The following is a 10657-nucleotide window of genomic DNA, read 5'->3' as shown; positions in this document are numbered from 1 at the left end:
GATAGATAGATAGATAGATAGATAGATAGATAGATAGATAGATAGATAGATAGATAGATAGATAGATAGATAGATAGATAGATAGATAGATAGATAGATAGATAGATAGATAGATAGATAGATAGATAGATAGATAGATAGATAGATAGATAGATAGATAGATAGATAGATAGATAGATAGATAGATAGATAGATAGATAGATAGATAGATAGATAGATAGATAGATAGATAGATAGATAGATAGATAGATAGATAGATAGATAGATAGATAGATAGATAGATAGATAGATAGATAAGAAAGAAAGAAAGAAAGAAAGAAAGAAAGAAAGAAAGAAAAAAGAAAGAAAAGAAAGAAAGAAAGACATAACAAGAGATAAATAGAATGACAGAACAATATAGAACGACAGATAGAACAATGGATAAATAGACAGACAGACACAGACAGACAGACAGACAGACAGAAAGAAAGAAAGAAAGAAAGAAAGAAAGAAAGAAAGAAAGAAAGAAAGAAAGAAAGAAAGAAAGAAAGAAAGAAAGAAAGAAAGAAAGAAAGAAAGAAAGAAAGAAAGAAAGAAAGAAAGAAAGAAAGAAAGAAAGAAAGAAAGAAAGAAAGAAAGAAAGAAAGAAAGAAAGAAAGAAAGAAAGAAAGAAAGAAAGAAAGAAAGAAAGAAAGAAAGAAAGAAAGAAAGAAAGAAAGAAAGAAAGATAGATAGATAGATAGAAAGAAAGAAAGAAAGAAAGAAAGAAAGAAAGAAAAAGAAAGACAAATATAACAAGAGATAAATAGAACGACAGATAGAACAAGAGATAAATAGAACGACAGATAGAACAATATAGAACGACAGATAGAACAATTGATAGATAGATAGACAGACAGACAGACAGACAGAAAGAAAGAAAGAAAGAAAGAAAGAAAGAAAGAAAGAAAGAAAGAAAGAAAGAAAGAAAGAGGTCTTACCCAAATGACAGTGTGAGCCACACAATAGCAAGTTTCACTGTACTGTCTTTAACTGGATAATCAAAACACTTCAAGAAAGTCAACCAAATCTGGAAGGAAAGAAAAAATAGTTTGAATCTTTTTTATCACAAGTATCTGTAATTTACACTAATGATTACATAGATGATATTACTGATCTCACCCCATGAAGCTCAGTCTTTATTCTAAAGATCACTTTCGAGAAGAGGTTGCCAGATTCAGTCTGCATCTCCACAAACTCATCAATTTGCTTTGGGATCTTAATTCTGTTCACCTACAAGAAGAAACAGCAGTTACTAGGGTTACATTCACACTGTAAGCCTTAGTTCTCAATTCTGATTTATTGCTCACACCCGCTCAGATCGCTCTGATTTGATTTTTATTTATTTATTTATTTACATATCATATTCAAGTGTAAACTGGTGAAACGTTTTACTGCAGTCTATATGGGCTTCATTCTAAAGTCTGCCAAAAATGTATTTATTTTTTTTAATGTAATGCGATGAAATGTGTACATGTATTAAGTTTGACTACAGTATCCAAACACTTTTGAGAAAGAATATCTTAGGGAGGTAGTGCTGTTCACACAGCCTTGATGCAGGCTACAATCTCTATTTCTGAAGGAAATGACACTAGAAACATCCTTGAAGCCCACATACAGGGCAGGATGAGACAATCATTCATGAATTTTTTAGCAACTTTAAAGGGGTCATATGATGCGATTTCAAGTTTTCCTTTCTCTTTGGAGTGTTACAAGCTGTTCGTGAATAGATAAGATCCCTGAAGTTGCAAAGACTAAAGTCTCAAAACCAAAGAGATATTCTTTATCAAAGTTAAGACTCTGCCACACCCCCCTAAAAAGGCTCGTTCTAACACGCCCCCACATATCTAGGTCACATATCTAGAACCAACATATTCTGTTACACCAAATACACAAAATAATGATCTTTAAAAAAGCATCATATGACCCCTTTAGAGCATGGTTGGTGCTCTAAGCAGCTTAAAGTTAGCGCAGACGAGGGAATCGACTCACGGTGAAGACTTTCTCGGGCTGTCCACGCGCTCGCATGTTTGTGTCATGAATCTGCTTGAGGATCATCCAGGCCTCGTCGTGCTTCCCCACCTGAAAGGATAGAGCAGAAAAATCCCTAAGAGATTAACTGGAAACCGCAGCGCTAGATGACAGCCGCCCACCTCTATTGCCACAGCAGACATGAAAGAGGGGCGCAGGGAGTCACAAGCACGCGTCATTAGCTTCAAAGAGAGTCGTGTTCCCTCAAGTCAGGCTGTTTCTTCAGATGTTCAAGTCATATAAACTGATGTTTTTATAAACATGCAGTTAACAATAAAGCAGCCACTTTAATAAAAAGGCATCTGAGATGGATTTTCTATTTGTAAATTACTCTTATTACAAACTGAACTGAAGCTATGATGAATTATACCTTTTCTTTATATCTCCCCACCTATTTTCAGACACTCCTTACCTCCAAGTAGAACCTGGGGCTCTCCGGCATGAATGTTAAGGCCACCACGGCACAAACACAGGGGAGAGCGCACACCACCACAAACACCCTCCAGCTGTGGAACTGATAAGCTGAGCCCATACTGAAACTCCAGCCTGAGGAAAACATCAAACAATTTTTCATGTTATTGATCCAGCACAGACAAAGGGCTTGGTTGGTAGCACTTCAAGCCATAAGACTGTAGGATTTGAACTACAAACATTTATCAGTAACTGTTGGCATGTCACAGTGATTATGGTGTGAGTGAACGCATCCATTTAATTTGTCCAACGGTGACTGATTACATAAGAGCTGAGTGTGGTGTGTCTTTTCCAGGTGCTGGAACTGAAAAACATCAGAATTAATATGTGTAATAGGTTGGGCTTCCTTTTATAATGCAGTCCTGATTTTAGTTAGCAACATAATATGGAATAACAACAACAATGTAAGTACTGTAAGGAATTTAACTCATTCATTCTATAAGGGAATTAATCATTAATTTTATTGCTAGCTCAGGTTTTGAAAGGACTAGAATCTGAAAATTCGAAGTCCACCTGATTAGAACTGATTTCAAATTTTAATGGTTTACACCTTATCAACGGTCGTCCAGCGAACCGTTAATGCCCGGGTATCTTAATCTGACTGTGTATTTTCCTTGGCCACAGGATAATACGTTCTTTGATAAGTAAGCTACGAGCTAGGTAGCAAGGGATCTTGGCAATGTTTCACTTTAAAATGTCACGACACCAGACAATACTTCTTTATAAATGAAAACGAATTTATTGGCTATTCTAGATTACATTAAAACTAAGCTAAAACACACATACCACACACACATACATACAGTTCGGAAGAAGGAAATGAGTTAACGGAGTTGCATGAAGTTTTCAAAGTTCTAACTCGTCTCCACGAGTGGTTTTAAATTCAACCCTGGGACCATCACAAAGCAGAGATTTTCTTATCTTTACTGCTTAACTCAATTCACCAGTTCAGCACCGATTTCAGCAGCTGTAAGATTTGTTTGTACTTGCGTTTTGCTGAAATCTGAGAAGAAGTTTTGTCGTTGCTGACACAGGCTTCCTGGATGGCTGCTGAGGGAATCCCGGAGCTTTCGGATTGGTTGCTGAGATGACGTTTGGGTGACGTCCTTTTGGGAGATCCCTTTAATCCATACCTCAAGAAGGCTGATAGGGGCATATCAGTGTCCGTTCATGATAGAAATCCCTACAACAACAAAAAACTGAATCTAAAACATTGTTAACAAAAATCAATTAAAATAAAGCGGAAAGAAAATATATATAAATATTAGATGGAAAACTTAAAAAATTTAAGATATTGTTATATTGGCAACAAAACCAAGTTCAAGCTGAAGTACTAAAACTGAAATTCAAATAAATTAAAGTTAAATAGAAATATTTAAACAAAATCTAATAAAATTACAAAAGCACATAACAAAATTACTAAAACTACAATAAAAAATATGAAAAAATAAAAACTACAGCAGCATTGCTTTTATAAACAAATGTTTCTTTTATATTTATCAAAAATAGCCTAAACAAAATCTAAAAACGTAAGAAATTAAAGCAAAATTCTAAACAAAATCTAATAAAATTACAAAAGCACATAACAAAATTACTAAAACTACAATTTAAAATATGAAAAAAATAAAAACTACAACAGCATTGCCTTTATAAACAAATGTTTCTTTTATATTGATCAAAAATAGCCTAAACAAAATCTAAAAATGTAAGAAATTAAAGCAAAATTCTAATTAAAGGTAAAGAGGAATGTAACAAATTTGTGCACGTTATATATTTTATATATGTACACATGTACAATATACCTCCAAACAGACACACTTAGGGACATTCTGTATGCTGAAATATTATAGAAACCTTAGAAAATCAAACTGCCTCATTTACAGTATCTTGCACTGATCTACATATTGCAAACCAGTTAAGTTGTGGTTAAGCGTACGGAGCATGATATTCTTAATGATATAGAGGCTATACAGAGAGCACACTGGGCTACAGAATTGGCCAATTCTGTTATAATATTCTTAAGTGCATGTATATAAAAGGGACTCATCAACACACCATCCAAAACTATTCTGCATTTCTAATTTTAAGTGGTGTCAGGCAGGTCTCTGAAATCACGTAAAGCAGCTGTAAGACTGTCATGGACTCAGAGAGTGCAATAGATGTATCCCAGGCTGAAAATGTGTTTGTCTCATATTTCAGTTTAAGTGGTGCCTTTCCTACTTCTCCACCATTTATATTTTTCTTTACCAGTAATATCTTATCCACTGAGCTGTAAAACAGTGTGGAGTCTTAATGATATCATTACAGTGGAAATATCCCAATGAAAGGCACAAGTGTCTTTCACTGCTGGTAATGTAAAGTGGCCATTAAAGGAATAGTTCAACCAAAAATGAAAATTTGCTGAAAATGTACTCATTCTCAGGCCATCCAAGATGTAGATGAATTTGTTTCTTCATCAGAACAGACTTGTTGAAATTCAGCATTACATCAATTGCTCACCAAAAAGAGTCAAAATAGCAGATAAAAACATTACAATAATCCACAAGTAATCCACCCAACTCCAGTCCATTAATTACTGCCTTGTGAAGTGAAAACCTGTGTTTGTAAGAAACATCATGAAGGTTTTAACTTTAAACCATTGCTTCTTGCTAAAATACCAGTCTATAATCCATAATAATGCTTCCTCTGTTTATTACAAGCATGCAGCTTTTCACTTCACAATACATTAACTGATGGACTGAAGTTGTGTTGATTACTTGTGAATTATCATGATGCATTTATCAGCTGTTTTGACTCATTCTGACGGCACCCATTCACTGTAGATGATCCACTGGTGAGCAAGTGATGTAATGGTAAATCTGTTCTGATGAAGAAAAAAACTCATCTACGAACTACATTAAATAATGGGTCACATATAAAATAACATGTCCTAAAATAAATAAAAAAGTCCTATCATACATAGTAAATAAAAAATCCTGAGTTTACAGCTAGAAGACAGTGGTGTAAATATAATTGATGCCTGAAATCTCAATAGCTTTTCACTTCACAATACATTAACTGATGGACTGAAGTTGTGTTGATTACTTGTGAATTATCATGATGCATTTATCAGCTGTTTTGACTCATTCTGACGGCACCCATTCACTGTAGATGATCCACTGGTGAGCAAGTGATGTAATGGTAAATCTGTTCTGATGAAGAAAAAAACTCATCTACGAACTACATTAAATAATGGGTCACATATAAAATAACGTCCTAAAATAAATAAAAAAGTCCTATCATACATAGTAAATAAAAAATCCTGAGTTTACAGCTAGAAGACAGTGGTATAAATATAATTGATGCCTGAAATCTCAATGGAAGCGAAAGAGACACTAGGAATATGGCATGGTGAAATACAGCATTCAGTGTGTTTGTTAAATTAGCGTATCTCTGTGAAGACCAGTGGTAAATAATGAAGGTAACACTACACTCCAGTATAAATGAGAGTTATGAAGTTGCTATTGCAACAGCAGGCAAGCCCACAGGGTTAATGTTTCGCCCATGTCAATGGAAATCTCATAATGTAGATTATGTGCATAATTCACTGAGGAAATGGGTGACTGAGTCTGCAGCTAGCAGACTTGCCCATTTGCCAGTGGCTCTACTCACAGTTGGCTTTAATGCTAATAAAACGACACACTCACACACACGCAAACTGTGTGAAAGTAAATGTTGTAATGACTGGAAACATTTTCCAAGAACAATTACATTTTTTCTGTGTTCCAAAACCTAGTGAGCTGCCTTCAGATGCAGTATTTTAAAGCATCATAGGCACCAACAGAAACCTCATTTTGGCACGTATTCTTTGCGAAGAAGGAAATCCCAAAATCCACTGCGGCAACCTCAGTAAATTGAGAATTGCATACTCTTACTATTTCTAATAATATGGTAAAAATAGTAAGAGTGGTATGCTAGTATGTGATCCTAAAAGAGACATGTGAGGTAGGACATAGATGCCACATGAGGTAGGATAAATGTTTATTCAGTACTGAAAATCATTGTTAAAAATACCTCAGTGTAATTAAAAAAATATTCTTTACTATATTTGTGTTCTATGTGTTTTTATTAGCATCTTTGTACTCATATGTGGAGTTACTGGGCTAATTCCAAACGGAAGTGAGCATCTCTATGCCCTACTCCCTTCGAAGGGCAGAGCCCTTGAAGTGTGTCCTTGTAGGGCATTACTGTCTCGTATAAGCATTTGGAACTCCCTTGACTAAGGAAATGACTGTGGAGGTAGCTTAGCATGCTAACCCAAAACCCTACTGAAATCAAATTGTGAGTTAAATCTCTTAAACAGAATGCCACTTCTATGTTGTATACAGTTGCTGCTGATGTACAGCGCTCCAAAAAAAATCACTTTTGGTTATTTTCATGCTGCATTAAAAGGGAGCTGACTATGTAGCCAGGGGACAGTAAGGGAGTTCACTAGATTTTGGAACAGAGCTTTTTGGAATTTTATAGTAAGGAATTTATGTTTGGATGGACTTCATTTTGTTTGTGTAGGGCTCCGGCCCTCCAGGAATTGAGTTTGACACCCCTGGTGTAGATGTACACACCAAGTGATAAATGGCAAAAGAGCTTTTAAACGTGCCAGGCAATTGATGTATTATCCACACAGTACACAGCTCCATCTCATTTCTATGTATATTCCATTCATTATTAGTAGTGCTTGCTAGTAGTGGGATGGTATAATTCTTAAATAATTTCTCAATCTGATTAAAAAAAAAAACTTGTGCACATACGCAGTGCCATAATGCATATGGGTACGTCTTACGAACATGTGTATTGGACTGAACTGATTCAGACTGACGAAAATTAGTGCATAATGAGATACAGTATGAGATACAGTATATGATCGCTGAATGACCATCTACTTTGAGAACAAGGGAGACTGAATGTAAACTACCCAGCCATGACTGCTCCTCTTCCTTGTGCTCCCCCAACACACATAGACTCCCAATTTTGAACCTATGATTGTTTCCATTGATTCCCGGCATACAGACTATAATATAGACTCCCTAATACTCTCGTATAGCCACTGTGTCTGAGGCTCGTCCCCTGCTTGGGCTCCACCGAGGGCCATTCATAAATCAAGCACTCCTTTCACTTTGTCTCACATAGCAAGGAGAAAAACCTCATTACGATCTGTTCACTGAGAACAAAACAGAGCAAACACCACCCCCCGCCTCCCAAAATAGGAGTGAAAACGGTCTGTTCCAGTCATCGTTTTGGCCGAGAGACTCCTCTCCATATCCATTTAGCTCCTTTCCTCCTCCCTTCCCCTCTATTCCATCATTTCGTTACTGATGAGTGCAGCTTATTTCCAGAGTAGAGGTTCTCATAAATCATCAGGCTATGCCTTCCCCCACAGGAGCTGCTTCATCCTTTAAATATCCCTGCAGTGCTCCGTTTCTACATTAATCACTTAATCTACAGCTCCGCTGTTCTCCGCTCCCTCACAGTCATCACTGCCAGTGAGAAGACAGCCCACATGTGCCGGAGGAAAAGCAGACACCTTGACCTGAACTCGCCAAGAACATTGTTGTAATCGGACTGTACCTGTGTTCTGTGTTACTTGATTTATATGGAAATGAAAACAGGTTTGTTATTTTCAAATTTTGCTTGCTTACAAGAAATTATCATCATAGATTTTTGGAGATGGTACCTTGACAAAACCATGTTTTTTGGACATCTACAGTTATAGTCCCATGGTTTTTAGCATAGTAATATATGCCACAGTATTTTTGAAGTACCATGTAAACCATTCAAACAACTTCATTCTGACAACCGTTCAAAGGTTAGGGGTGGTAAGATGTTTAATCTAATGCTCACGAAGGCTGTGTTTGATTTCAAAATACACTAAAAACACTAATATTGTCAAATATAATTACAACGGAAAATAATTTATAATAATAAATAGTTTTCTATTTTAATAATAGTTTTCTATTTTAATATGTAATTTATTACTGTGATGGTAAAGCTGAATTTTCAGCAACCATTACTCCAGCATTCAGTGTCACATGATCCTTCAGAAATCATTCTAACACGCTGATTTGCTGCTTAAGAAATATGTCTTATTATTATCAGTGTTGAAAACAGTTGTGTTGTTTAATATTTTTGTGGAAACCATGAGGTTTTTAGGATTCTTCGATGAAAAAAAAGTAAAAAAAAAAAAAAGTGTTTATAATTAAAAACCTCACCAAAGAAGATCAGCAAAATAATAGGATACAAACTAGTGCATGATCTGGGTCTGTTACCATAGTGAGGTATGATGGCCCAGGCCATGGCGGAAGCATAAATCTCTCCAATCATCCAGAACATGCAGAGCCAGCTCAGATGCTCTCCACGCTTCTCTCTTGCCAGCACCTCAGCAAAGTATGAGAAGACGATGGGCACTGCTCCCCCAATCCTGAAGGACAAGATGAGGAAGAATAAAGTTCAGAGGGTTCAAGAGCTCAGCAAATTATGACAGCTGTTTCGTTTTTATGTACTTTCATTTATAGCATAATTTAAAACATATTAAGTGTGGATCTCTGGACCTTTTTATATTGTATTGTTTAAGTATGTAACTTGCTGTAATTTGTATGCACAGTAATTTGTGTTGCTAAAACTTGCTACCATCATCAAACAGAATTGCAAAAATAATTTTAATATGATTTCCTTAACAATCTGCCACTGGTTGTAAAAAAAGATAAATAAATAAAATATTTTAATTTTGGAAGGCCAAACAAAGTAGTTTCGCTTTCACAAAGAAACACATGGCGGGCTAGAGTGAGCGGAGGCCGGAGACCTAGAGTGAGCGGAGGCTGGCTTGAGTAAGCGGAGGCGGGCTCTTTATGCACCAAGAGCTTATAACACTCCAAAGAGAAAGGAAAAATTTAAATAGCATCATATGACCCCTTTAAAAAAGGAAAATTGCTAAAAATGACTCAATAGAAAGCATGTTCTTCTGCTGGAGAACACTCCTCGCTTAAGTCAATTGCAATCACACAGAACAAGCTCTACTGGTGTAAAGCAATGGATTAGATTTAATTAAAACACTACCGTGTGTCCACTCAGATTAAACAAAATGAGTCTAGTCTGCGAGATTGCACGTAATTGCTACAACTGAGTTAATTAGTCCCGGTTGTCTTCAGATCAATATTCAAATTAGGGCTGCACGATAATGGTTAAACTGATAATCACGATTATTTTGATTAAAATTATAATCACGATTATTAATTATGATTTTTTTTTTGTATCATATACACGGACTTCATTTAACTAACTATGATAATACAAACTCATGGTTTTGGTTAGTGTTGTTTTGTAATCTGTATTAACATTAGATTTTCTAAGTGACAGTTTGTTCGCAAATAAGACAAGCCACTCAGATCACGCAGTAAATTTGCTCAAAGATCGTTAATACACACTGAAAACTAACATTGCCATGCCGTTTTCAACTGATTAACATTATGAAAACTGGAAAAAAACTTTAGAAACTCCTAATATAACTTCCAATAATTCCAATTTATGTACATTTTCCCCCATTGTATTGACACAGGTAGCAAAAGCGCATTTATTCCTCAAACACAATAGATCCATTATTGAAACTCGGTGAAAGTTTGATCATGGCAGATTTGGTTACACAAGCAGCACAAATGGCTTGCGAAAAAACACACATTGGCTGTATGACACTTTCATGTAAGCAAAATATGCCGTGGAGCAGGGTTGCCAGGTTTCCACAAGAAAACACGCCCAATCGCTACTTAAAACTAGCTTAAAACTAGCCCAATCGGGTTTCAAGGGGGTACCCAATTAAAAATCGTGTTCCGGGGGAAAATACACATTTTTTGGCGGGGTTCCCCTGCTAAAATTCGCATTCCAGGGGATAAATACTATTATGTTATTGGAGTCGCTTCAACCCTAGGACATGAAAAACAACCCACGGCAACAGCGTTAAAGTATCCCAATTCCGCGGGAAAACCGTAGACTTGGCAACACTGCTGTGGAGAGATCTCTAAACTCCAGCACATATGTTTCCCTTTCGATACTTCACTCGTACTGCGTCTTGCTTAAGACGCATATGGTAAAAAAGCCTTTTTTCTCCTGA

General features: G+C 36.1%; 1 protein-coding gene across 1 annotated transcript in view; it reads right to left on the bottom strand.

The window, feature by feature from the left end:
- The window catches only part of LOC107700085 (synaptic vesicle glycoprotein 2C), a 35919-nt gene that overhangs the window by 5817 nt on the left and 19445 nt on the right, over nucleotides 1-10657 (bottom strand). The window contains exons 3-7 of the mRNA XM_016501609.1: nucleotides 8823-8974; nucleotides 2462-2595; nucleotides 2011-2100; nucleotides 1141-1251; nucleotides 960-1048 (exon numbers count right to left, since the gene is read on the bottom strand). Coding sequence (XP_016357095.1) covers nucleotides 960-1048; nucleotides 1141-1251; nucleotides 2011-2100; nucleotides 2462-2595; nucleotides 8823-8974 — 576 coding nt within the window. The remainder of the gene's footprint in view (nucleotides 1-959; nucleotides 1049-1140; nucleotides 1252-2010; nucleotides 2101-2461; nucleotides 2596-8822; nucleotides 8975-10657) is intronic.

Source organism: Sinocyclocheilus anshuiensis, unplaced genomic scaffold (assembly GCF_001515605.1).
Source record: "Sinocyclocheilus anshuiensis isolate Anshui unplaced genomic scaffold, SAMN03320099.WGS_v1.1 scaffold983, whole genome shotgun sequence".
NCBI lineage: Eukaryota > Metazoa > Chordata > Actinopteri > Cypriniformes > Cyprinidae > Sinocyclocheilus > Sinocyclocheilus anshuiensis.
The sequence above is the reverse complement of the archived record's forward strand: the minus strand, read 5'-3'. Positions and strand labels throughout refer to the sequence as shown.